Here is a 27,868-nt window from a genome sequence, read left to right as displayed (position 1 = left end):
GTATATTAAAAATATATTGTGTAATAAAGATACATTGTAGCAGGGGTGTCAAACTGCAGTCCTGGGGGGCCGGAGCCCTGTGTAACAGTTCTTTCCCTCTTCAACCACAAATGATTCAGGTCAAGAGCTGTGTGGTAATTAGCACAAGGAATTGAATCAGGTGTGTTAAATGAGGGAAAACCCCAAAAATGTGCAGGGCTGCGGCCCCCCAGGACTGGAGTCTGACACCCGTGCATTGGAGCATCATGCAGGAGACAAAGCAGATACACGTCAGGGAGGCTTGTTGGGGTAATATGGGGATAAGCAGGGCTTTGTCACGCAGTCCGCTGAGAAGAGTCACTTATAAATAATTCTATATGCATCTTAGAGCTGAATACGTTCTCATCACAATCAGTGGAATGTTCTCCACACACGCAGGCAGCCACTTTTACACACTTTCACACTTACACACTAATTCACACTCTCTGCCCAGGAAGCAGACGGGCACAGAGGCATCATGGGCCGTGTGCAAATTTGAGCTCAGGCTGATAAAAGACGCTCCAGAAAGGTGACCCAGTCCATGTGAGGAAACGTCGAGACCAAAATACGTGAAAATCACACCTCTCTGCATTTTTACATCACAACAAAGACCCTTTTGTCTGTTTCTGCGCCGAACTGTCCAGACTGCTGTTTTCATGCTTAGATGTTTTACTGTCATGCGGTGAAGTACAGCTACCGCACATGCATCTTTGTGTACACTCCCACGACCACCCCTCCCTCCCAGGACGACACTATTGGAAATGAAAAAGGCCCACCCCCTAGGTGGGAGGAGGGGCTTAGTCAGACGGCACGCTGATTGGCAACAAAGTGCAGGGGGGCGGACCAGTCCGTCGCCTCACCTGGGACGGTTATTGAAAGCTCTTGCGAACTGTGAACCGTCACACCAGTGTGATCTTTAGCAACAACCCGCACTTTATACGACGTTCCAGCCTTTAACCCTTTAAGGAGATACGTCTGGGAGCCATTTACGGACTCCTTTGTCCATTCTTCTTTACCTAAAAGAGTTTTAGGAAGAAAGGAAATTTGGAATGATAGCAATAATAATAATAATAAATGAAACATGTTGGTTCAGTTTCTGAGATGAGAGTGAGTTTCACGATGCTGCACGTTGGGTGATAATGATGATATTGGGTACAGTACAGCAAAGATGGATGGAGATGTAAGCACACCATATTTATGTATTTCACTCAGTTGGTTATTAGCAAGCATGAATATAGGTAATTCACATAATAAATTAGCACTGCAGAGAGTTAGAGCACCACTGCAGAATTTTAAATGATTTAATACTGACTTTGAGGCATTAGATTGTTTATCAGCATTTAAAATGCGGCTAGAGATTTTGCAGTGGACACTTAAATTCTACTGTCAGTGCTAAACCAGGATAAATTACTCCCAGGAGACTCCTGATATCACACTATGAGCCAGAGGTGCAGCTTTCAGGTCCAGACAGTACAAATCCAGACCAAGATTTTGTTTCAACCAACCAGTTGAGTATAAAAAGTCACAGTCACAGAGGACTCAAGCGGTTGGTTGAAACAAAATCTTCTGGATTTGTGCTCTCTGGAGCTGAAAGCTGCACCTCTGCTATAAACTGCAAATCCTGAGATCTGAACTAGTTTTCCTTTTATGCAGTTCAAGGAAAATGACTCAAATGTCAAAAACTGTCCACGCTTAACTGCTAGTTGGGATGGCTGCAGGAACATACAATATGTATGTTTGTACACTTTAAGCAGGACGCCTAAACCAGCTGCAGGACGTGTACAGAAATGCTGCCCTTGGTTTGCCTCACAGAGCTGCTTCACACTGCCATTTCTTACACATACAGTATTTACTTTCTTCATCTGATGACTGAATGCTTTAATTAAAATAAAATTCTGCGAAATTTAGCGTTTTATACATATATAAATGACAGTGATGGTTCACGCCACTAGGCCTCCACATGGATGAGCTGGATGCAGCGAACAGGAAATGGCATCATCAGCCTACGGTAAGCGATAAAGGAATAGCTTACTGTTATCTACGGTATATTCGACAAAAAGGTTCTTGTCTTGGCCCCAGTACTCCCAGCTGAGTACAGCTCCATCCTCTCCCACAGACGAGCTAACGTTGCCGAACCCGGGGCTGCTAAGATGTACTGAGCACACAGGAGAGAGCAGAGAGTGACACACACACTTCAGAGGTTAGTTCAGCAGCTGTGGACACATTTAGACGACGTCTTCAGACACAGTGACTTGCAGAGACACCACCGGGCAGGTGGATGACTAAGTGCTTTGAAACTTGTAAACAGATGTTTACCAAGGATACCACTACGGCTTTGGGATCATCGGCACGAGGAATACTGCATTATTATGTAATTAATGACAAAGAGATCAAGGAAGATCGTCGTGGAGGAATCCTATATCCACTTGGCATTTCTGTAACTGTAACACCCTTGGCGGGGCTCAGCCTGAGCTCCCTGCCAGGGTTGGGGGAGGGGGGGACTTTTATTTTGACAGGTGAGACCCTTATCTGCCAAAAGGCTCATTTTTCCCAACTGAGGATTTCAGTGCATATGGATTTTAAATGTATCATATAAATAGGAACATTGTTTCTAATATTTAAAGTGCTTCAGCACCGTTACGCATATAAATCAGGAGGTAATTCTATTGGCTGTATGGGTTTGAGAGAGGTGGCGGAGTCTAGCTAGGGATTGGCTGTACCCTTGGGGAATGGAGGGCGCAGAGACAGTGTGGTAGGGAAGACTGGATGAGGGAGCTCTGTGTGTCCTGGAAGAACATGGAGAAGGGTAAGAAACAGCACGCGACAGACAGTACATTGCAAGCTCAACAAATGCAACAGACATATAAGACTGCCCCCTGCTGGGCCACGAGCGTCAGCGCATGCTGCGACTCAGACACATGCAAGTTACTTTGTTAGCAAAGCAAGAACAGCAGCAATGGAGGAAGAACATTAAAGGGGTCAGATTTAGATAGACATTTTTTAATGTACGCTTCATATTCTTCCTATAAGCCAAAGAATGGCTACAGCTATCAAAAGCAGAATGCAACGTGAGGGAGACTAAAGGATATACTTAAGCGAGGTGCCACAGTGAGACCAGACAAAGAGGAAACCTCAGTTTCCTCACTTGAAATTAGTTTTTCTGTCTCTGTTCTGTGCCTCAATGTCATATCTCACTTCCGCTCTGATGTATGGCCACAATTATGGGATTTCTGAGATTCTGAGACGCATGCAACTTCCATAGTGCCCCTCAGAGGCTGCGATTCGGTTTTTAAATCCTCTTTGAACAGCATGCAGGGGTCTCATTTTCAGTACTGATGTTACCTTTGCCCACATCTACTGCAGGATGATGCATTAGATCTTTGATGGGGGAGAAAGAAGAGAGAGAGAAGGAAGCACAGTAAATACGGGGGATCAGCATCCCGGGGGGGTCGCTTCCACGGGGGAATTTTCCGAACCAAACACCTGCGGCTTTAACATAGAAAGAAATGAACTTCCTGCAGTACTGCGTTTAAGAGAAGATCTTCAGTGCGGAAAAGTCCGGTTAGGAAAAAAAAACACTACAGGTTGGTCAACACCCTACGTTTAACCATTGAATACTACAGTGGTTAGGCGATACAAGGGAAGAGTTTTTCTGTGATTCGTGGATGTAACAGCCATCCTGGATCAGAAATGGAGGCTCTGAATCTGCCAGCAAAACAGAAGAGGCACTGACCTTCTCCTGAGAACAGGGGTCTCCAACTCCGGTCCTGGACAGCTACTGACCAGTAGGTTTTTTCGATCATACCCGGCTTCTGATGAGCCTCACCTGCTCTCAGGCAAATACCAGGAACAGGCGTGGCTCATCGGAAGCCGGGTAGGATAGAAGACCTACTGGACAGTAGCTCTCCGGGACCGGAGTTGGAGACCCCTGTTCTCAGGAGATTCTGCAAAGGAACTTCAGTGAATCTGTTGCACATTTAACGTAATTATGTAATGAAAATGGCATTGAAATTAGCACAACATATAGCTATTTTTATACTTGTTTTGCTAAAACAAGTTTAATATGAAGTGAGGAAGGGAAATATGGTCATATTCCTGCAGCTGATTAAATGAGCAGCATCTTGGGGGTGGAGGGTGGGGGCGAGCAGCTGGCAGAGATCCAGTGCTTCCATTTCCCTGCACAGGACAACAACATGATCTACAAGCCTACAGAAGATAGTAATGGAACAGACTAATGGAACAGACTCGTTTCACAGACATTTACTGCACTGGGGAGAGAAAAGCAGAGTTCGTAACTGACACGATATATAATAAGCACAGAGAAAGCTGCCGAGGAGGAGACTGAGTCACAGGGCGCATCAGACTGCAGGCTGTGATGTCATGCTTTTATTTTAATTTGAACAAAACCAGATCTTTGATAAAGAGACTTCAAATTGGATAAAGGCTACACTTTGGAAATGACATCTAAGCCAATGGAGTGGATATTGAGGGATACTCCATCACACCAGCTAATAACTTGTAAATAGTTAATAACACCATTCCTTTCGTTTCTCCTGTCACATGAATAAAACTGCCACTTAAACACACGGCAAGTGATTTCAGTATCGGCCCGGATTTTCTATATTTAATCATTTGAAGATTATTTTGCTGGGAGTGAAATGCTGGCTGGTTTGCCAGCACTTTAGCATGCGGATGCATTTACCCAGAAGGCTGTTTGAAGCACGTGGGTTGAAGCACACTATGGATGTATTGTGTCGGGTCTAACTGGCAGGGCAAGGCTGACAGGCCGTGTGTCACTGGGTGACACTGGATAACTTACCTTCGTCCATGATGATGACGGTCTCCTCGGTGACCGCTGGCCCCGCCCCCTTCACTGTGTTGGCATTTAAATAGAACTTGTAGCGCGTGCTGTACTTGAGGCTGTGCAGTGTACAGGAGGTGGTGTTGGCCGGAAGAGTGACCTCCTCCAGCGGGCCGAGCTCGTTCGTGCTGTTGACTGGAAGGGGGGGCACAGCCTCAGGTGACCAGTCACCTCTGTTTTCTTTAAACAAGCCCTGATGTATTAGTGCGTTTTCTGGATATTGTAAGTACAGCAGTTTATGTAGTTTTATACAAAACCGTCCACACAGAACCATAGAAGAGCCATAGAAGCTTCTAGACTTGAATCCGAAACATAAAGTGCAAAGAAGACTCACTTGGCTGGTATCTTAGTGTGTAGCCAGTCAGCTGCCCGTTCAGCTCCACAGGAGGCCCCCACTCCACGGTCAGAGAGTCCAGGCTGGGGTTGGTAATCCGGAGAGACGCTGGCGGTCCAGGAACTTTGACATGTGCCAGAAAACAGCAGAGTGAGCAGCCTCAGAGCAGAGGAGCATCTACTCATGCATGAGGAATGCAGACAGCGTCTCCCCAGAGATGGACATGCCCACTCTCTCAGGTAATCACACGCATTCCTCCGTCTGGAGGCTGAGCAGACCCACCTCCCTCGGGGGTGTTAAATTGCTGGTTGGGGCTGGAGGGTCCCTCGCCCTTCTCGTTGAAGGCCCTCACGTTGAAGGTGTACTGGCTGTAAGGCTGCAGGCCCGGCAGTTTGCCCTGGGTCTTGTTCCTGCCAAAGGTCAGAACCTTCTGCTCCTCTATCTGCGGATCTTCCTTCCAGTAATAAACCTGCCAGTAAGAGCTCACATTCAGCAGACACACCTTTCTTAGGTGGCCTACATTTCTAATACCACTTTTTCAATACTGCTATACAGTTTGGCTTTCGATGCAAAAAGAAAAATGCTTTTTAGGTGTAACGGTCGGAGAGTCAGTTCCCAAATTTCACACCGTTCATAGGAAATGTTTTTGAGGAGATTTCTGTGGACTGTGTATATAATGAGAGTTCTTCATTTGATTACATGAGGACGGAGTGAGTTTTGGTTCTCGACACTGTACCATATGATGAGGAAGCCAGAATTTAGGCCAATGGCAGGCTCATCTCAAACGCAACAAAAACGTACGGAGTGAGGTTTAAAAATTTGCTCTCTACTTCTTTGTGGTTCATATTCCTTTTCTGGTTCCTCCCCACAGATACACAATAACCAATCCAATCAGCGGGGGGGGATGGGTGTGGGTACCTTGGCAGTAGCACTTAGTACAGAAGTGGGGTGGGGGGTGGGTGTGGGTACCTTGGCAGTAGCACTTAGTACAGAAGTGCACCCTCAACCAACTCAATCAAACCCTCTTCAGCATGACAGTAACATGGCACTGATAGAGCTCCAGGAGCAGAGCTTCCCGGTCACAGCACTGTACCTTGTAGCCCATTAGCCATCCCCGGACCATCTGGGGATTGATGGGGTCCCACTGAACTTCTGCCAGTGTGCTGTTCTCCACCAGGACCTGCACTGCCTCCGGAGGAGCCATGGGCACTGCATCCATGAGAGTAAACGTCTCATATCACATCAGAATGCACAGTGATGCAGCCTTGCATGGTAAAGAAATGCTTTTCCAATAATACCCTGCAGGGGGCATAGCCATAAAGGGCTTGCCAATCAAAGGTTTATTTCCCAGTTGGGGGTTTTTACTGCGATGTTGAATTGCTCTGGCAAACCTCAAGCTTTCATAAAGGGTCAGTAGTTAACAATTTAAAGGTTAAGTGAAGAAAATCATATGTTAATTTGAAAAACTGCAATTAAGTAATGAATCATGTGCACACACACAGCACACAGTGCTATGCTGTATAACAGGAAGTGTGGTACATTCAATGCACTCTTCTGCTTCATTGGTCATATTCAATGCTCCGTGTAGAAGGAGCTGCTAAGGGAATAAAATGAGCCAATGCCCAGCCCCCCTCTCCACCCCCCCACCACTTACAGTCCTCTCCGGAAAATCCACGGACGGCGGTGGGCTCGGGTGCACTGCCATAGTCATTCACGGCCTGCACTTTCACCTCGAATGGCACATAGGTGGGCGTCCCCAACACCACATACTTGGAGACGTTGGCTACCGTCACCGATTCCCAATCCCTGTCACCATCCGTCTGTCTCCAGCTGACCTTGTACTGCAGTCCAGGGCCACTGGACTGCAAGCTCGTCAAAGCCTTCATTCGGGAAGACAACAAAGCGTTACAATTCAACACATTACGGATGAACGTCACATCGCAGTTACCTTACAGCCAGGAGGCGCACAATCAAAACTCGCCAAATTTATACATCTCTGGTGGCCATTCAGGCAGGCATTCTTCAGATTTTGGCAGCCCAAAATGAATTTTGACTAGCCCAAATTTAAAAAGGCAATTTTTCATCTATATATACTCCAGAAAGCCATAATAATAATTTCAAGTTGGGCAAACTGTCCACTATGTATAACAGAGGCAACAATAGCTGACACTAGCATCAGACTTGGGACAGAACAGTCTGTCCGCATCATGGACATCAAGAGAGGAAAGCAAACACAAACATCTCCTCAGACAGTCTCTGCAGCTGCACATCTAGGGATAAAATAAATCGATCAAGCATTTGCCCTTAAATACATTCCCTTATGGGTGATCAAAGCAGATTCAGATAATAGTAACAGGCACAGCAGTGTAACATTAACATCACAGCAAAGAGCAACGCAATTGCTTAGCGTCACCATTACATGAGGAAGATAAGACAATGCTAAACAATATACAATAAAAAAGAAAAATTATGGAGGTTTTTATTGAACTTTATTCGTAACCCACAGCAGATGATCCACAAATATGTATCATGATTCACAAATATTTCATATCCACAAATATGTATTTTTTATCTGTTTTGTGTAAAATCACATCCACAAAAAATGGAGCGATATGCACATGTGAAATGGGTTTTTCATGCATCTCATTCCTGGCCGTACACTTCAAGTGTAATTGACAGAATCTATCTGTCATTTTAGCAGTACGATGTCATATAAGCGGTGATGTCATATCGTGATGTCATGATGACACCCCGCCTGTGTGGGGTCTCCAAAGCAAACCTTTTCGTTTTCTGATCCCACCCACTGTCCATGATTTGCTGACATAAATGAGATGCAGCAGGGCTGGTGTCATACCCGGCTCGTCCGCTCCTCGTGTGTGCCACGCCCCCTGATTACCCACGTGTATTTCCCTGATCGTCTCCAGCTTTGTCTAGTTACTTTGATTAGTCCTGTGTATTTAAGTCCTGGTCTCCCCGGTTTCCCTTGTCCGTCATTGATGTTTCCTGATGTCTGTTGCCGTCCAGTGTTCCCTGACCCGCTTATCCTTATTAAAACCCCGTTTTCCCGTATCCCGCTTGCCTGCCTGCTCCTTACCCGCACAATCGCCGCTTATCTCCGGCGTGATCGTGACAGAATAACGGACCTCAAAAAGAAGCGGAGAGGGAGGAGGAGGCTCCCAGAAGAGCCGATCTATCTCGGCGCCTGCTCGCTCTCCAGGATTTGGCTCCCGACGGAGGGCAAGAGGGAGGTACCTGCCCTACCTCCAGCCCGGGGGCCGACCACACGCGTCCCCGATCCCGCGTGGAAGTACTGGCTCTCTAGTGAGGACGAGGACGAGGAGCCCTTCCACTACCCGGAGCCGGAAGCCTTTCTTCCACCGTCCGTTTTCACGGACATCGCGCCGCCTCCCGCAACCGCCAGGCGCCAGCGAGGGAGACGGAGGAGAACGGCGATCGCCAGTACGGAGGACCTCCCTCCGTTGCTGCCGGAGGACCCCGCTCCCGTGCGGCCGCCGCTGCCTGCGCAGCCGCCTTCGTTGCCGCCGCTGCCTGCGCAGCCGCCTTCGTTGCCGCCATTGCCGGCGGACCCCGCTCCCGTGCAGCCGCCATTGCCGGCGGACCCCGCTCCTGTGCAGCCGCCATTGCCGGCGGACCCCGCTCCCGTGCAGCCGCCTGCGCAGCCGCCTTCGCTGCCTGCACAGCCCCCTTCGCCTGCTGCAGCTCCAGGGCAGGCGCCCCCACTGCAGCCACCTGCAGCTCCAGGGCAGGCGCCCCCACTGCAGCCACCTGCAGCTCCAGGGCAGGCGCCCCCACTGCAGCCACCTGCAGCTCCAGGGCAGGCGCCCCCTGACCGTGCTGCTTCAGCCCCATAGGCGCTCCCTCCGCCTGCTGCAGCTCCCGGGCCGGCGCCCCCACTGCAGCCACCTCCTGTTCCTGACCGCGCTCCAGTTCCTGCAGAGGCGCCCCCACTGCAGCCACCTCCTGTTCCTGACCGCGCTCCAGTTCCTGCAGAGGCGCCCCCTCTGCAGCCGCCTGCTGCAGCTCCCGGGCAGGCGCCCCCTCTGCAGCCGCCTGCTGCAGCTCCCGGGCAGGCGCCCCCTCTGCAGCCGCCTGCTGCAGCTCCCGGGCAGGCGCCCCCACTGCAGCCGCCTGCTGCAGCTCCCGGGCAGGCGCCCCCACTGCAGCCGCCTGCTGCAGCTCCCGTTCCTGACCGCGCTCCCGTTCCTGACCGCGCTCCTGTTCCTGTCCCGGCGCCCCCTCCGCCTGCTGCAGCTCCCGGGCAGGCGCCCCCTCTGCAGCCGCCTGCTGCAGCTCCCGGGCAGGCGCCCCCACTGCAGCCGCCTGCTGCAGCTCCCGTTCCTGACCGCGCTCCCGTTCCTGACCGCGCTCCTGTTCCTGTCCCGGCGCCCCCTCCGCCTGCAGCAGCTCCCGGGCAGGCGTCCCCACTGCAGCCAGCTCCTGTTCCTGACCGCGCTCCTGTTCCTGACCGCGCTGCAGCAGCTCCCGAGGCGCCCCCTGACCGCGCTGCAGCAGCTCCCGAGGCACCCCCTGACCGCGCTGCAGCAGCTCCCGAGGCGCCCCCTGACCGCGCTGCAGCAGCTCCCGAGGCGCCCCCTCCGCCTGCTGACCCTGTTCCGGTCCCTGTCCCTGGCCCCGCTCCTGTCCCTGGCCCCGCTCCTGTCCCTGGCCCCGCTCCTGTGACTCCTCTGCCCTTGCCTCGGCGTCCTCGGCCCCGACCGAGGGGCGTGATGTCCGTGTCCCATAAGGGGCGGGGACACAGACGCAGGGCTGGGGTCCCGCCCGCCCTGCCCCCTGGCTCACCCTGCCTCGCCTGCGCTGGGGCTCGGTTGGCGCCTGCGGGTCCTGGCCCTCCGGGTCGGCTGTCGCCTGCGGGTCCCCCTCCGATGCCTCGTTGCCCTGCCTCGCTCCCCCCTCCGGTGCCTGGTCGGTCGCCGGGGGGCTCCCCGACGGCGGCTCCTCGGTTGCCTGCGGGGCCCCTACCTCCGACCCTCCACCGGACGTCGCCGCCTGCTGCGGCTCCCCCCTCCTCCGGGCCTTCGCCGTGGGCCCCTCCTGCTCCCTCGTCCCCTTCCCCGGTGCTCCCTCCTGCTTCCTCCCTGGCCCCTCCGCGGGTCCCTCGCCCTGCCTCCTCGGCCCCTCCGAGGTCCCCTCCGGCTCCGGCCTCCCGGCCGTCTGCGGCCCCTCTGGCTGCCTCCCGTCGCCCGCTGGGGCTCCCTCGGGCTCCCCTTCCTTCCTCCTCCTTGTCTCCCTACGCCCCTGCCTTTGTCCCGCCTGTCTCTGCCCCTTCGTTTTTTGCTCCCCCTTGCTTTGTTCCTCCCGTCTCTGCTCCTCGTCCTTCTGGGTTCCCTCTGTTCACTCCTGGCCCTTTTGTTCCGCCTGTTCCCTCCGTGTCCCCGTTTCTTGTCTGTCTGTCTGCCTTTCCTGTCCTGTGTCATGTCTTGTCCTGGCTTCTGCCTCTGTCAGTTTTGCCTGTCTGTCTTGTTCCCTGTCCCTCGTTGATTTCTGGTTTTGTTTTTCAGGTCCTGTTTTGCCTCGTCCCGTCCGTCGCCCCCTTCCTTGGCGCGCCCGGAGAAGCGCGCCTTTGGGGGGGGGTTCTGTCATACCCGGCTCGTCCGCTCCTCGTGTGTGCCACGCCCCCTGACTACCCACGTGTATTTCCCTGATCGTCTCCAGCTTTGTCTAGTTACTTTGATTAGTCCTGTGTATTTAAGTCCTGGTCTCCCCGGTTTCCCTTGTCCGTCATTGATGTTTCCTGATGTCTGTTGCCGTCCAGTGTTCCCTGACCCGTTTATCCTTATTAAAACCCCGTTTTCCCGTATCCCGCTTGCCTGCCTGCTCCTTACCCGCACGATCGCCGCTTATCTCCGGCGTGATCGTGACAGCTGGTCAGCAGGACTAATTATGCAGTTATTTACTGCATAATATCTGCTGAGGAAAGCGTTTTTTCTTAGGGTGTAACCGTGAGTGTTCTTTAAATTGTTGCCGCTGCTAGTGTTAAACCAATAATGGCAGTTAATACAGAGACCCTCTTCCATTTTAAAATGACTCACCACAGTATATTTATTTGCACTCTATGTGAATCTGCTGCAATGAAAATATTCTGCACCCTCTCGGGTTGTGCGGTCTGGATGTGCCTTTACCTTCCATGATATAACTAAGTTGTCGTGTTCATTTCCAGCAGCGTCAACTTCTGAAGGGTTTTCCTCAGGAGCTGAAGGGAACAGACCAACAGAAGAGTGTCTGGGCTTCAAGTGAGACACACGTCACGGCGGCGGATGGGAAGCATGGCTAAGAAGAGTTTCTGACCTGCCGGTTCTGTCTGGTACCGCGCGGAAGGATAACTGGGTTGGCTGAAGCCCACCTCGTTGACCGCCAGCACCCTGAAGGCGTAGAGGACATACGGGGAGAGTGCGAGGTGGGCCGTGGTCTTCGTGCCCGGCACCTCGGTCAGGTTATGCCAGACGCCTTGCTGGTGAAGCACATCCTCATACTGGATGATGAACCCTGAAGCAGCACAGCAGAAAGGCACAGTCACTTCCTACAACCAGCCAATCAGTGCTTAAGGTCCAACACTGAAGCAGTATAGGGCTGCTGTGGCAAGCAGAGATTTGTCACAGTTGGGTCCTAGCAAGGCCCTTGCAATGCAAAGTGGCTGCTAGTTGAAAACATCAACAATACCTTTGTCACCTAAAGTGCTTATGCTGCGTTCCACTTCCCTTGGAGGTCGGAAAATCGGAGCTGGGAATGACGTCACACCAGGAAAACCATAAACCATATGCGCATCCCCACAGGCCACCCTGCTCATGACTGATGTCAAATTTCAGAAAGTATTGGGACATTTTATTTTTGTATGAACAGTGAATCATATTGTTTGCTTGAAGTTTACCAAAATTTACACGTATATTGTGTCAACTGTGTGCAGATGGTATAATGAGAGTAAACTGTAAGGTTACCAAACTTCCAGGTTTCCCCAGATGTGAATTTTTCTTTTACAGTGTGGTTAGGGAAAACTTATCAATATTTATAAGAGAAGTGCTACCTGATTGGTCGGGAAATGTGAAGAACTCATTAATATTCATAAGGTAAGAGTTACGTGATTGGTCGGTGAAAGTAAAAACTCATCAGTATTCTGATCCCTGGTCATGTCCTCTTTTTTGTATCACCAAATATAGTAAACCTAATCAAAGCTGAGTTAACTGCGTTCCAGTACAAAAAGTCAGAAATCCATTTTTCAATAGCAGGAACTTCTTTCAAAAAGCACGCTTAGCCGGAGAGCTTGTCCAATTTAAGGTATGCCAGTTTAAATAGCCTTTACCTGCATTCACTTGCACTTAGCCCAGACTACCTTAAATCTGACAAGTTATCTGGCTAAGCAAGAAATCCTGTGTGTAAAACAGCCCAGTTCTAGCCAGGTTCATTGTTAACCATTGTAAGCAAGATCAGATGATAACAACACATTATGCAGTATTTTGCGCCTACAAACACCGGAGCAATATGTCCACAGAAAGCAGTTGGCCGGTACTGTGTCTACGACCGAATGAGTGAAACACAAATAAGACATGCAGGGACTGGACAATGAAACCGAAACACTGGCCAATATAGTGTTTGAGGTTTCATGCCTACATATGCGTGGCCTGGGGGCCAGTGTTCACTGCTTACACATTCCATCACTAAGAGCAATGTGCGAAGGTCGAATTAGCAGAGCAACAGCACAGCTGTACATAAAATATTATAGTCCACACAACATAATGGGAGACATATCAGAGTTCAAGAGGACAAACTGTTGGTGTGCGTCTCACTGGACAACAAGTCTTTGTGGTGTATCGAGAGCCACAGTATCCAGGGTAATGTTGGTATATCACAACAAAGAAAGGAGCACATCCAACAGGAGTAAGTGTGGATGCTAGAGGAAGCCGCCTGACAGGGATGCCTGGGCACTACGCTGGACTGTATCCAAAACACATAAAACCAAAGCTGCCCAGCTCACTATCCTGCTCCCACCAAAACTGTTCATCAGGAGCTCCACAGGGTCAATATTCAAGGTCAGGCTGCTATAACCAAACCTTTGGCCACTCATGCCAGTGGGTTTGGGCTGCAATATCACGGCATTCCCTAGGCCCACTACTTGTTCTACATGGGTGTGTCACTGCCAGGGACTACTGAAACATTCTTGAGGACCTTGCTCCCCCAATGGTCCAAACATTGCACCCTGAAGATGGTGCCATGTATCAGAATGGCAATGCAGCAATATACTGTACACAGCAAGACTTGTGACAGAGTGGTTTGATGAACATGAAAGTGAAGCTGAACATCTCCTATGGTCTGCACAGTCCCCAGATCAGAATATTATTGAGGTCCTGCACCATATTAATGCGTTATTGTGGTGTAAATCCCGGACTGTACTGTTTCATTTTCCAAGCCCTGTAAGTACCGATAAGCAGTGTATAGTAGGAGTTGCAGAGGTTCCTCCGACTTTCTGAGATGGGATTCCAACTTCAGGGGTTGTTCCAGTTTAAATTTCTGACTATTTAAATTTCCGACTTCCCTGTTGAAATGGAATGCAGCATTACAGCAAGCAAAAGGCCAGTTATTCAGCAGACCATCCCAGCCAATCAGGAAGCACGTTAATAGTCAGAACATTCACTTCCAGCAGGGTGGTCGTCATGGAAGCATATCCAGAGTGAATGGATGCGGTGAGGGAGACTCACTCTGAATAGGGCTGTTGTTATCACTGCCAGGTACCCAGGTGAGCTGGACACTCCTTGCCCGAAGTTCGGTCATCTCTAGGTCTGTCGGGGGGTCTGGCTGGTCTGGAAAAGAGGCAGTCTTTCAATACACCGGCACCTGCTTCTCTGATTGTGACTAAGCTAACACACAACAGGGACGATGATGCTACGCTTCGTGTGACATCATGAACCAGCACGGCACTAACTTGTGAACAGAAACACAAGAATAGGAGTCTCAGTGATGAGGTTTACACCATGTAAGTCACTGCAATAAAGACATGTTCTTTGCATTAGGACAACACTGAAATGTTCGATGCAAATCTGACTAAACCAGTGTTTATCAACCCGGTCCATGGGAACCCCAAGACTGTACACATTTTTGCTCCCTGCCAGCTCCTAGCGCACCTGTACCAGGTATTCAGTGTTCTTAACTGGCTGGGAGCTGGGAGAGAGCAAAAATGTGGTCTGTATGGGGGTCCCTGTGCGCTGGGTTGGGAAACACTACACTAAACAGAATGTAACAGGCTTGTTATTGTGTAAATACATGAAAACAGACAGGTCAATCCTTCTTTTCCAAGTTACTATGAAACATCAGCATGCATTTTTAGAAAATAATGTCATTCAAGCTTTACAATGACATACTCCATAAAAAGATACACTAAAAAATGAAAGTTTTCTAATACAGTCAGACAATACAAACCACTCAGATATTATAGCCTTACAGACACAGTCCCTTTTGTTTGGCCAGTCATTATTATAACGGAACATTTATGTTTCACTGGCAGTAAAAAAGCAAACCTTCCTGTAATGAGTTATTCCTTGATCTTGTGACATGAGAAATAAATGATTTTAAGGAATTCAAAGCTATTTCCCCATACCTGGGAAACAATAATTATCTGGAAATCCTTGTCAGAGGGAGAGCTCACTGTCCAGCGTGTGCCAGAATGTAGACAGCAGAGATTCCACAAATAATGCTCAACCTGCAGTCTGTGTTTATTCTTCTGAGTTCAGTGCTGATACACACTGTGTATGTGCTTAACTCAGCCCAGTCCTTTGTGATCTCCAGAGTCCATATTTTCTGCTCTTTCCCGGCTCCAGGAACTGTACCAGGTATTCAGTGCCCTTTATTGACTGGAAGCTGGGAGGGAGCTAAAATGTGGACTGTCTGGGGTCCCCCGAGGACTAGGTTAAGAAACACTGGTGTAAATAATATTACGCTTGACTTGGGCAGTAACTGAAGTGGAATCCTGAAGGCATCATTAAGTTGAGTGCAGAGAGGGGGCAGATAATCCTGAATAGGGGGGCGACTCTAGGAATATTATTAAGTTGGAGAGAATAAGAGGGGCCATGATTCATGCACAGCGGCCAATCTTATAATTAGTCAATGATATGTTTTCAATAGGTGAGTGACAGGGATAGGGCACTCTGAGGGCCAATCAGCTTTCAGCTGGGGCCAGTGACCCCCCACAAAAATCCCATCCCACACACAGGAAGAGCTATGACCACAGAAATGCATGCTCAGCAAATGAGATCGACGTGGCCAGGCTGGGACATGCTTGAGTATGGGAAACCAAAGGTGACAGGTCAAATGAAGAGTCAAAGACAAGACCGAAGCAGATGAAGGGTGATGTTTAAGACTGGAACCACTGGGGTGCAGCTTTACCGTAGATTATAGCAGGAGTCGGCGTAGCCTCTGACAGCAGAAGGACAGCAGTAAGGTAGGAGGAAATGGTTAGATACTTGGCAGCAGTATAGCATCCTTACAAATAGCTACTTATTCTCATTTGAGGCTATGGAAGGAACAGGTACCTAAACACCGCTTAATAAATCAGACGATGTTCCTGATGTTACTGCATGAAATATCCATCCTAATTTTAAACCTCAAAAACACGGAAAAGAAGTCGCTGAGGGAATGTACACATCAAGACATACAGGCTGCAGGGGGGGAGGCGAAGGGACGAGCAGAGACACGGTGCTCAGCCGCTAGAAGGCGAGGTCCGTACCCACGAGTGTCAGCCTAGCGCTGGCGGAGTCCTGGTCCAGCGTTGTGTTCATGATGCAAGTGTAGGTGCCTTCATCACCTTCGGTCACGTTGTAGATGGTCAGACTGTCCATGTCGACCACAAACCTAAACACAAAAGGAGATCATGTGTAACCAGCAATGACATTATCACTCTATTTCCCAGAATTCTGCAGGAAAAACACGCCTTAAAGCCCATATACTGGTCAAGGTGCCCAAGACCCCCGGCACCTGCCTCTCATCATCTGGGAGCTCTCCGTCATTCTTCAGCCACGTCATTGTGGGAATGAGCGAGGGGTCATGCTTCACCTTGCACTCAAAAAGCACGTTTCCCTTCCTCTGGACGACCTTGTACTCGGGCTGCTTGAGGATCCGTGTGGGTTCTGGCACGAGAAGAGCACGGAAGATGCGGGTCATTTCATTGCCATGTAGCTGCAACATAGTGGAACGAAACTATCCTCTTCATGCACTTAGAAATGAACAAAATACAGCTCTGGGAAATGAAGACACCAATTAATACATTTTTTTTAATCTGCATTGTTAAATCCTGGGGTGGCATGGTGGTGCAGTGGTTAGCACTGTTGCCTAACACCTCTGGGACCCAGGTTCGAGTCTCCGCCTGGGTTACAAGTGTGTGGAGTTTGCATGTTCTCCCCATGTCGTCGTGGGGTTTCCTCCGGGTACTCCGGTTTCCCCCCACAGTCCAAAGACATGCTGAGGCTAATTGGAGTTACTAAATTGCCCGTAGGAGTGCGTGTGTGAGTGAATGGTGTGTGCGTGTGCCCTGCGATGGGCTGGCCCCCCATCCTGGGCTGTTCCCTGCCTCGTGCCCATTGCTTCCGGGATAGGCTCCGGACCCCCCGCGACCCAGTAGGATAAGCGGTTTGGAAAATGGATGGATGGATGGATAGATGTTAAATCCTGTTTGGTTCTGATGGCAGAAGGCTATGCCGAGGAGCAAGTTACTTCCAGTAGGGGTGGGCGATATAGCCTCAAAATTACATTTCTGATAACGGTATTTATGACGACGCGTTTTACTGGTGACTGCAGCTTTCCGGGAGCAGCATTTATTCGTGCAGACAAAATGAAGGGTATTTTCCATCTTCTCCAATGAGCTACTGTTATTGATGACAGGCTCCCTGATTCAGAATCTGAACCTACTGCCACAAGGTGGCAGCAGCAGCAACAGCAGAATTATAGTGCAATAGTAGGTGCAGAGCACTACAGCACATACAGCGACACAGCACAAGTGTAATGTAAGCATAAAGGTAACCTGTGTTTCCCCTGGAAATCTTAAGTAAAAATATAACATATTATAACTATTGTAACTCTCCCAGAGCCTGCACAATATTGGCACTTAAAATACAATATATAATATATATATAAAAAGTACAAATGTAAAGAAACAGCAGCAATCCAAACAAACCTCCAGTGAAAGTGTAAAGACTCACTGCATGTAAAGACTCACTGCCTATAAAAATACAAATGCTGCTTAAATAACTGCCGTCTTTTTTTAACCATAAAATGAGGCAGAACATCAGAGCTGGAGCTGTTGCATTGCCTCTTATTTCTTGCCTCTAATAAACACTTTTTAATCAGAGTATAGCATCAAGCCTGGGATATTGCTCTGCTCGGTTATGTAGCGGAGGGGGCTGTTAACCAGTTTCAGCTGCTTTGGTGTTAATTAAATTAAGAAGAGGTGAACTAGAGGGGTAACAATGACACGACCCCCAAACAGGAATGGTTTAACAGTGGAGGCCACTGGCATTTTCCCCTCCTCATCTTTTCTGATGGTTTTTTCACTAGCTTTGCATTTGGCAACAGTCAGTGTCACTTCTGGTAGCATGAGGCGATACCTGGACCCTACAGAGGCTGCACAGGCAGTCCAACTCCTCCAGGATGGTGCATCAATACGTGCCAGAAGGTTTGCTGTGTCTCCCAGCACAGTCTCAAGGGCATGGAGGAGATTCCAGGAGACAGGCAGTTACTCTAGGAGAGCTGGACAGGCCCGGAGAAGGTGCTTTACCCATTAGCTTAACCGGTATCTGCTCCTTCGTGCAAAGAGGAACAGGATGAGCACTGCCAAAGCCCTACAGAATTACCTCCAGCAGGCCACTGGTGTGAATGTCTCTGACCAAACAATCAGAAACAGACTTCATGAGGGTGGCCTGAAGGCCCAATGTCCTCTAGTGGACCCTCACTGTGCTCACTGCACAGCACCATGGAGCTCGATTGGCATTTGCCATAGAATACCAGAATTGGCAGGTCCACCACTGGCACCCTGTACTTTCACAGATGAGAGCAGGTTCACCCTGAGCACATGTGACAGACATGAAAGGTCATTTCATTCCCAACACATTTCCCAGTCCATGTCAGTATAGATTTCCAGCATGATTTTTTCCCCCCTTCAGATCTGATTTTTAAAGCGTTCCTTGCATTTTTTGAGCAGTATGAAACGGATATATCCTAAAATGAGATAAGGAATGTCGGGGGCTGGAACTGTAATCACTGGAATAGTTAACTAACCATCTAGCTAAAGACGCATCGCAGTCAGAGTTTTAGATTCTTTGCCAAAAGCACCAGCTTTACTTTGTTATAACAAATGTTTTCCTTCAATATTACTATGTAATTATGTGAGTAATTAAAATGACGGTCAGTACGCCGTGCGAAGTTTCGATGGCATATCGCAGCGGCAGGAGCACCTGAAGACGAACCGCACAGCCGCTGTGCGAGGGCTGGTGGACCGCTGGAGTAAAAACCACCAGAAGTTATGATTATTAAATTACCATTAGCATGGTGAGCTTTTTAATAAGCTTTGTCCTTATAGCTGCTAGATACACTCATTATAAAAGCCATGAAGTCGTCTGCCTGCTGGTTTAGAATTTCCACTGAATAAGTGGTTGAGAAAATGTGTAGGATAAAATGTGGGTTTATTCTATATTGACTGACAGTGCCAGAGTGTGTGTTCATGCACATACAGCACAAACGGACCAGTGAGTGGGCCCTCAGTCTCTGGGGTGGAGGACCTGATCTCACAGTTCAGTCACTGCAAAGCGCCACTTTCATATTTATGTCCTGAAGTTGCTACTAGTTGGAACTATGGGCTGAAGTTCCACAAAGTAAGGAAGAAGCCCTTCATTATTGAGAAACATAAAAGGACCAGTCTGCAGTTTGCGAAAAAAAAATGTATATTTTACACAGGTGCAGACCCATGAACTGAGAAATGAGTGAAACTAAACATTTTGCTAAGGCCTCAGTTTTTTCCAGAGCTGTATATCAGAAATGCAAATACAGTCATGCAAACACAGCATAGCGTGCCATAGCCGGACAGCCATGTTTCCATCATACATGCTCCAGAGGTGACTCACCTTTGACCTCCAGATAGACGTGGTTCTCCTTCTTGCCGAGGGAGTTAATGGCCACACAGGTGTACTTGCCGCTGTCTGCCTTCTGCGCCGTGTGGATCTCCAGGCTCCCATTATTGTGCTGCTCGTAATCATCCCCATCCAGGACACTGTTCTGGCCCTCCTTGAACCTGCAGGAGAAACATGCTGAGATCACTTATCCCCACTGGATATTACAGTGGTGACATATTGGCACATGTTTTGTTTTCAAACATGGCATGTCGCACTCACAAAATGCAGCAGAGTCGTATAATGAGGGAGTTCCAACTTCTACCGATCATGTAATACATGAACATACCATGTGATCTTTGGTATAGGGGATCCAAAGGTGGCACAGTCCAGCAGTGCGGGACCGTTGGCGATGACCTGGTAAACTTCGTTTGGCCGTGTCAGCACCCGCGGCGGCTCCGCTGAGGGACAGGAAGGTCTGTTACTCTACAAGCACAGGCCAAAGGCAGCCCACACACTGGCTGACCAGTGCTAGTGGAAGTCAATGAATGCAAGGAAAACAGCCCCATAGACGAGAATCGTGACCGTCTATTAAAGTTATTATTGACAGCAAGGTCGGACAGAACAACTCACCCAGAACGTTGACGAAGGCATTGGCCAGCAAATAACCAAACTCATTGGACGTGTTGCACTGGTACACAGCACTTGATCCAGGCTGAACATCACTAAAGATGATACTGTCCTCTTCTACTTTCCTGCTGGGGTCTCTAGGTGAATCTATCAAGGGATCACAGTCTATAAATGTAAATATGTGCATATATTCATATTCCTTATATTGATGATATCCTCCAGATTTAATGACCAGTTATTAAGTATAGAGGGTGTGGTGGGTTTGGAGCCCATAAGGACAGGGGCCAGGGGACATCCTGGATGGATGCCGGTCCATCACATGGCACACACACACACACACACACACACACACTCACGTACACAAACACACAATCACACACGTACACACACACACACTCACACACATGGACGTAAATGTGAAAATGGCGCTTTGCAGTGACTGAGCTGTGAGATCAGGTCCTCCACCACAGAGATTGAGGGCCCACTCACTCTCAATGGGGATGCCATTCATGGACCAGCTGATGATGGGCTTGGGATTGCCACTGGGAAGACAGCTAAGGACACCAGTCTCCTTGGGGGCCAGGATCAGATTCTTGGGGGTGCTTATCCAGTACGGAGCAGCTGCCATGGACAAAGCCAGCAGTGACATCATCAGTGAGATCAGAAAGAGCCGAGCGTGCAGGTAGGCCTCATCTCCCTGACAGACCTTTCACCGTGACGGTGATGATGTGATAGACGGCGCCCTGCGAGTTGCTGGCCATGCAGCGGTAGTCGCCTGCGTCTGCTTCCGTCACGTCTGAGATCATCAGGGTCTTCTGGAAGTTGTGTAAAGTTGTCCGGTTCATGGGCAGGTCCCCACTATCCTTTCTCCAGGAGATTTCTGGAGTTGGTCTTTTTTTAGAACAAAAAAAAGAGAGCAAATACACGTTTGGCGGGAATATCCATGGCCACGACTGTTGTTTTCCATTCACGTTCAGTTTCCATGGTGACATACAGGCCTTCGGCAATACACTCCAGTTGCAGAACATCCCCCCTGAGCACCATGGCTGAGCTGGAAGCTCCAGAGGGCACCAGGAATGTAGGCCGACGCTCCCCTGAAGGACTGTCTGCAAACATGAACACAAAGAGTGCATTTTGGCAAAGGAGCTGAGAACCACAGCCTTGGCGTGGCCCTGAACCTGGCCGCTGGGTCCTAGCCAGGATAACTATACATCTTCTAACTCAGGAAAAAAGATATGATTCCTGGACCTGGAAAGTTTCTCCTGGGCATTTTTGGCTCCATACTCACAAATGTACTCATTTACAGTATAGTGGACTGTATTAGAAAATGTACTCATTTACAGTGGCCATATTATAAAATGTACTCATTTACAGCAGGGCGTATTAGAACATGTACTCATTTACAGTGGGCCGTATTAGAACATGTACTCATTTACAGTGGCCATATTATAAAATGTACTCATTTACAGCGGGGAGTATCAGAACATGTACTCATTTACAGCGGGCCGTATTAGAACATGTACTCATTTACAGTGGCCATATTATAAAATGTACTCATTTACAGTGGCCATATTATAAAATGTACTCATTTACAGCGGGGAGTATCAGAACATGTACTCATTTACAGCGGGCCGTATTACAACATGTACTCATTTACAGTGGGCCGTATTAGAACATGTACTCATTTACAGTGGCCATATTATAAAATGTACTCATTTACAGCGGGCTGTATTGGAATCCTTACAAAAAAATTTGGAAAAAGAGCACATAATTCAGATTTCATTCAAATCCAGTAAAAATGTACAGACGTGGAATGGAGGTTTGAAAAGCTGGATGAGCGAAAGAGGAAACAAGAAGAAAGGAAAGTCAGGTGTCTGAATACTCCTATGCTCCCCTTCAGCTCTATGGACTGAGAAGTTCATAGGAGGATCCACAAAGAAGCCAGGCACTGGAGATCTAATCAGTCCAAACAAACTTTGGTTTCTTACTGTCGAAAGTTTCATGAAGAACACAGATTTATGACAGAACCAACTTCTGTATTTATTTTGTTCAATTAAATTTGATAATGGAAATGTTTTTCATTTGAGACCAAATGTATACAATTCTATTCAGCATCTTCAGAAGTGAAAATTAAATTATGCAGTTTTCAAAATATTAAGCAAGTGTCCATTTCTCCTGTAAGCTTCAACACTGACAAAAAGCATAGAAATACAAAAAGAAATGTTAATCATTATACTTAATTAAGTAGAAATGTTATTTATTTTTCATTATTGGTTAAAGATGAGGCAGGGTTGGTTAATTTTGCAGTGAATTTCTAGCATGTTAACCCAGGTTTAAACACTAGGGGGCGCCAGCACTCACCACTAAAAAAATCAGTGTCATTCAAAAAAGCTGCCATTGTCTCATTGATCGCATCCACTGTAACACAACAGAAAATCCGGATAACATTCTAAAGACATTCAATGGGATGTAAAAATGCTTTCATATTTATAATATCAGGATTGTCCTGAAGTAACACGAAAACAGATCACACAAGGAAGAACACTTCATCATTGTTGCTTGCTCAGTAAGTGAATTTCTTATTTTTGTCCTTGACATGTTGAACCCCTGAAGAAGAAATTAATGAGACCGAGCCCAGAGACCCACATAATGGTCATGCCAAACCGCCATTTCCTTAAAAAAAGAAATTATTTATTGTGTGGTGGCAGCATGCAAGTCTGTGTTTGCAATTGAATTGAATTTCCCTTACCATTGAGTACTCTGACCGTGATTGGCTGTTTCTGCTGAATGGTCTGTGTGTGTGGGAAACGTGCATAGCAGATATAGTCGCTGCGAGTGTCTTCTGTCCGGACGTTTGAGAAGTACAGGTCTCCATTCAGGGCTTGGGAGACACGGCTGTTCTGAATAAGTCTCAGGAAATCTGAGGGAGAAATGGAAGACAGCGTGCATCCTAAATCACATTCTTGCTTGCTATGTAGTAGATGAAATATAGTATGCAATGTGAGCGGTATCCTCAGTATGGAAGGGAAAGTAGATGAACATTATCCATATGGCACACTACATGCTGCTAAATCCTCAGTATGGATGGGGCAGTACACAAGCAGTACCTGGATGACATACTACTTCGGCCAAATCCTAAGCATGGATGAGACAGTATGCAACTGGTACCTGGATGACATACTACATTCTGCCAAATCCTCAGTATGGATGAGGCAGTATGCGAGCGATACCTGAATGATATACTACATTCTGCAAAACACTCAGTATGGATGAGGCAGTCTGCAACCGGGACCCGGATGACATACTACATTCTGCCAAATCCTCAGTATGGATGAGGCAGTATGCGAGCGGTACCTGAATGACATACTACATTCTGCAAAACACTCAGTATGGATGAGGCAATCTGTGTCCGGTACCCGGATGACATACTACATTCTGCCAAATCCTCAGTATAGATGAGGCAGTACGCAATCAGTACCTGGATGACATACTACATTCTGCAAAATTCCAAAGTGTGAAACTGTTGGATGCTACACTATCCTACAAAGCCGCAGGAGCAGCAAAGAATGTCCCTTGGTCAGAAATTTTTGTCAAGATGGCGGCGGAATTGCGACCACAGTATGTTTGAATGTAAGCATACTGTTCTCATGCATACATATAGTATGTACTACATTAACGGTCAGGTAGTTTGCTTCTGAGGAAATTCAGTATGTACTGTGTAAGTATGCAGTTTTGGCTGCACTTGTGGATTAGCAAAAAGGAGATGAACCTACATTGTTTGTTTTCTCTACTCAAAACTTAGCTGGTCGCAGTGTGTGTGACTTTATGGGATTGGTCAAATACTAGGGCACATAATGTGGCTGTCACATGACCTACACTTGAAACAGGGACTGGCATATTGCACTTTATTTAGAGCCAGTTGTACCCGGGCCTACAGGACAAGCAGGAGAGAACCAGCTGTGGTTCCCCAGAGACTTCCCAACATGAGCCACCTTGGAATAGCATTGTTTTCTGACAAGATATTACGCATGAACAAACAACGGCCCCAGAACAACAGGGCAGCTCTTGATGTGGCTAGAAGCTGAGACTCCCCCGCCTGCGTTCCATAAGGTCATCCCTGAGGCAGGTTGCCATGACAGCAGGTTGCCATGACAGCTTACTGTTGTCCATCCAGAAGATGATAGGAGGGGGAAGGCCAGCGGGCGGCCGGCACTGCAGAACCAGAGAGACGCCCTCCTGCACGACGATGGGCTCGATTCTCTCCTTTGCCCATAGGGGAGACCCTGCCAGAGAGTTAATAAAAAAAAAAACAGTGACCCAAAACCACAACTAGGTGGCGCTATGCATACATAAACAGCAATGGCAAAAGTTTAGCGAGTCATTGCTACTCAGCAGAGACAAAACAAGGACAGGCGAAAAAAAAGAGGGTGATGTGAGACTTAGGAGCCTGTTTTAAATACAAATTAGTGAACCTATTATAAGGAGTAAACAAAGGAATGAATTGTTTTGTGGAGAAAGATTTGAGAAATACATGCGCGCCATGTATGTACATGACTCAGCACCGCTTTTAAGACGGAATCACGGGAAACACGGCTTTCCAAGATGCACAGAGGTGTTTTCAGGGGTGTTTGGCTGTAATTCAGCCCGGGGGGAGAGTCCATTGAACAGTGAATTCTTACTGGACTGGCGGACGACGATGTTGTTGGACACCGCAGCCCCGTGCTCATTCCTGGCTGTGCACTGGTAGACGCCCTCGTAGGCCTCGGGCTTCTCGCCGCTGATGTCGATGACCAGTGTCCCTGCACCAGGCTTCATGGTCACCTTGGGGTCCTTGTCAATGTCGAAGTGCGTCCCATTCCTGGTCCACGAGAAGCTGTGTGTGGAACAACAAGAATTTTGGGTGATTCATGTCACAGAAGAGCCCCTCAGGGAGAGCATTGCGTGGGAAAGGTTCAAGCTCCACAAACCTTGGATGAGGCTTCCCTTTGGCTTCGCAGTGCACCACAATGCTCTCCCGTGGGTCCACGATGTAATCCTTTGGGGACTGATGAGTTATGGTGGGAGGCTGTGGCACTGAATTCGAGAGAGTGGCATCACACACGAGCGCGCACCCTGACGCAGCCTTACGTAGCGCAACACCAGACAACATCAACTTAAAACACAGCAAAACACAGCATGTATCTATCTATTAAAACAGTGCAAACAAATCTAATGCAATAAACAGCCAGAGCTGAAAACAACAATAAACAGCATCATGCACAATATGACACCTTTTACACAAACTTCATCTAACCTTGACCCACGGGTACCACTTTTACCGTGAAATGTAGTGCTAACAGAAAGCGAACACGACAAAGCCAAAACAAAATCGAAGGATAATTAAAACAACGATAACAACAACAAGAACAATAATCGGGACAATAACGTGAAAAACAAACCAACATGAGGAACAATAAACAACCTTTATACATGCAAATCTACTTAAATCCAGGCGAAAGCAACGGAAAAATCCACACGGACAAAAGAGAGCGTGCAGAGGAAGTAGCTTAAGTGCAGACGCTCCGTAAAGCGTGCTACGCTCACAGCAAGCACCGTCCAACTTACGTCCTTCCAGAAGTTTAGCTTTTCCCCCAAGAATCAGCAGATAAGCAGCAGACAGGCAGTGAAGGAAACCAGACGTTAGTGGTGAGGAGACGATGTGCCGGTTGTGCTTCCTGCCTCAGGCGTGGCTCAAGTGAGCCTTACTGCCACTTTTTTCCAGAGCCCATTTTCTGGTGCATCCAGACATCAGCTGGACATGGATAACCATGCGAAAGGTGAAGCACCTCAGGTGCCTTATTACCTCAGCCAAGATGCTTAAGTAGAATAATATCAGTAAGACTTGAGTTATACTGATAAAGCCTCACAAGGAAGGTAGACATTTAGTAGTTATTTATTTAGTCGACATACAGCTTTGAGAAAATAGGGTCAGACGGTCCCTGAGCACCTGAGGGTTAAGGACCCAGCAGTGAAATCACTCTGCTACCCCTAGGACTTGAACTAGTGACCTTCTGATTACAGACACAGTGTCCTAACCTGCTGAACCACCCCCCGCCCCCACACCCCATGTCACGACAAGTCAAACCAAAGGAGGCTGTGATACTGAGGACACTGCAAGCATGAGGAGCAGATAGATGGACACGTGGGACACGCGCTCTTGGGATGGGGTAAGCTGGGCTCTCCACAGTGAGCGTGACAAGGAGCTGGCAGGGTTTCCTTGGCTGGTCCAGGGCGGACAGAGTCAGCAGTAGAGGTTTCCATCACGTCAGCAAGCTCACCACCCCTCCCCCCCCCCTCCCCTCCCTCTTTGTGTCCAAACCCCATCGACAGAACGGTTCTGGGAATGGCTCTGTCCGACCTGACGCAGCAGAGCCATGCAGAATCACTGCTACAACCCCGTGTCCGATTTGCCTGCTGATTTCAGCACTTTATTGCTTGAAGGCAGCCATTCTATCTACGACCTCTAACAAACATCAAAAGTCAATCCATCCCTTAATGACAGCGCTATAGAAGTATCTAGGAAATTTGTGACAGATGCAGAATGAACTGGGGGGCTTGAGGATCTCTCGCCTCATCTGGATCTCCACCTTGATGACCCATAAATGTCTACTCATTACTAAGTCATACTTGATTTGCATAGTAGTCATACTCACGATCAAGAGGCACTTCCAATGCTGTGATCATGTGACCCAGGAGAAGGAGGATTGTGACGCTCACATGCAGCACGCACTGCAATATACTCTCCATCGCCGATGTAATCGCTGAGGCCCCGCCCTCTCCGGCTGAAGCGAAGTCCCTACCCCCCTCCCTCCTCAAGAAAGGCAGCGCTTTAGATCAATGGCACCTCCACTTCAGAAAGCCAGCTACAGTATGAGGGTGGGGGGGCAATGAAGGGGAAGGAGAAAGATAACAGGCTCTGTAAACTAGCCGCTCTGGTTACAACTGTGCACATGTTCAGTGGTAAGTTACAGTACCTGTGACTGAAGATGCAGTGATCCTACAGCAGAGGAGACCAGGGGAGGGACCAGCCCAAAGACACAGGAAGGCAGTGATCCTGCAGCAGAGGAGACCGAAGGAGGGACCAGTGCAGTGCAGAGACACAGGAAGGCAGTGATCCTGCAGCAGGAGAGACCAAGGGAAGAACCAGTGCAGTGCAGAGACACAGGAAGGCAGTGATCCTGCAGCAAAGGAGTCCAAGAATGGGACCAGTGCAATGCAGAGACATAGGAAGGCAATTGGCAGCCTCCCTAGGCAAGACAACAGTGTTTAAGTGGCACATAATCTAACTGATCTGGCTGATCAGTATCTGAAAAGTAAGATGCTAATAACCCTATCAAACTCCACTTGACAGATATAGTTTTAACTTCTTAGACATTATCCAGATTTTTTTAATGGACATAATTTATCAGTTTCTAAAATATTTCTAGACAAATATTAAAATGATTCCACTTTTTTAAAAGAAGCTCCGAAAGCATTTGATGCTGAAGCAGCCTTGGGACCGTAAAAGCTTCACTGCTGCAGGTGGAGTTAAATGGAAACGGCATGAATTATTCAAAAAGTAGCGGCGTGTCAGAGGGGGAAGATCAGGCCACTGGAGACAAATGCGGGAAAATTCAAGTGCATCCTGAGTGTGTGTGTGTGTGTGTCTGCGCACGTGTGTGTGTGTATGTGCCTGTGTGTGTGTCTGGGTGTGTCTCTGTGAGTGCCTGTGTGTGTCTGCGCACGTGTGTGTGTGTATGTGCCTGTGTGTGTGTCTGGGTGTGTCTCTGTGAGTGCCTGTGTGTGTCTGCGCACGTGTGTGTGTGTGTCTGTGCATGCACGTGTGTGTCTGTGTGCGTGTGTTTGCACGCATGTGTGTCTGTGTGT

General features: G+C 48.4%; 1 protein-coding gene across 15 annotated transcripts in view; it reads right to left on the bottom strand.

Annotated features, from left to right (window-relative positions):
* The window catches only part of LOC125739790 (neuronal cell adhesion molecule-like), a 69,241-nt gene that overhangs the window by 5,597 nt on the left and 35,776 nt on the right, over nt 1–27,868 (bottom strand). For 2 of the 15 annotated variants that reach the window (XM_049010248.1, XM_049010257.1), the window contains 29 exons: nt 26,977–27,118; nt 26,656–26,865; nt 25,568–25,585; nt 24,931–25,036; nt 24,643–24,836; nt 24,124–24,246; nt 22,713–22,883; nt 22,325–22,381; nt 20,958–21,069; nt 20,670–20,854; nt 20,453–20,584; nt 19,967–20,110; nt 19,683–19,794; nt 19,349–19,515; nt 16,216–16,363; nt 15,964–16,088; nt 15,624–15,653; nt 13,943–14,044; nt 11,541–11,738; nt 11,375–11,445; nt 6,868–7,093; nt 6,307–6,422; nt 5,496–5,682; nt 5,214–5,336; nt 4,838–5,014; nt 3,361–3,396; nt 2,739–2,804; nt 2,051–2,173; nt 879–1,034 (listed from right to left, as the gene is read on the bottom strand). In XM_049010248.1, coding sequence (XP_048866205.1) covers nt 879–1,034; nt 2,051–2,173; nt 2,739–2,804; nt 3,361–3,396; nt 4,838–5,014; nt 5,214–5,336; nt 5,496–5,682; nt 6,307–6,422; nt 6,868–7,093; nt 11,375–11,445; nt 11,541–11,738; nt 13,943–14,044; nt 15,624–15,653; nt 15,964–16,088; nt 16,216–16,363; nt 19,349–19,515; nt 19,683–19,794; nt 19,967–20,110; nt 20,453–20,584; nt 20,670–20,854; nt 20,958–21,069; nt 22,325–22,381; nt 22,713–22,883; nt 24,124–24,246; nt 24,643–24,836; nt 24,931–25,036; nt 25,568–25,585; nt 26,656–26,749 — 3,499 coding nt within the window. In that variant the 5' untranslated portion in view covers nt 26,750–26,865; nt 26,977–27,118. The remainder of the gene's footprint in view (nt 1–878; nt 1,035–2,050; nt 2,174–2,738; nt 2,805–3,360; nt 3,397–4,837; nt 5,015–5,213; nt 5,337–5,495; nt 5,683–6,306; nt 6,423–6,867; nt 7,094–11,374; nt 11,446–11,540; nt 11,739–13,942; nt 14,045–15,623; nt 15,654–15,963; nt 16,089–16,215; nt 16,364–19,348; nt 19,516–19,682; nt 19,795–19,966; nt 20,111–20,452; nt 20,585–20,669; nt 20,855–20,957; nt 21,070–22,324; nt 22,382–22,712; nt 22,884–24,123; nt 24,247–24,642; nt 24,837–24,930; nt 25,037–25,567; nt 25,586–26,655; nt 26,866–26,976; nt 27,119–27,868) is intronic. The other 13 variants (XM_049010269.1, XM_049010263.1, XM_049010275.1 and 10 more) reach the window with 13 other exon arrangements.

Source organism: Brienomyrus brachyistius, chromosome 1 (genome assembly GCF_023856365.1).
Source record: "Brienomyrus brachyistius isolate T26 chromosome 1, BBRACH_0.4, whole genome shotgun sequence".
Lineage (NCBI taxonomy): Eukaryota > Metazoa > Chordata > Actinopteri > Osteoglossiformes > Mormyridae > Brienomyrus > Brienomyrus brachyistius.
The sequence above is the reverse complement of the archived record's forward strand: the minus strand, read 5'-3'. Positions and strand labels throughout refer to the sequence as shown.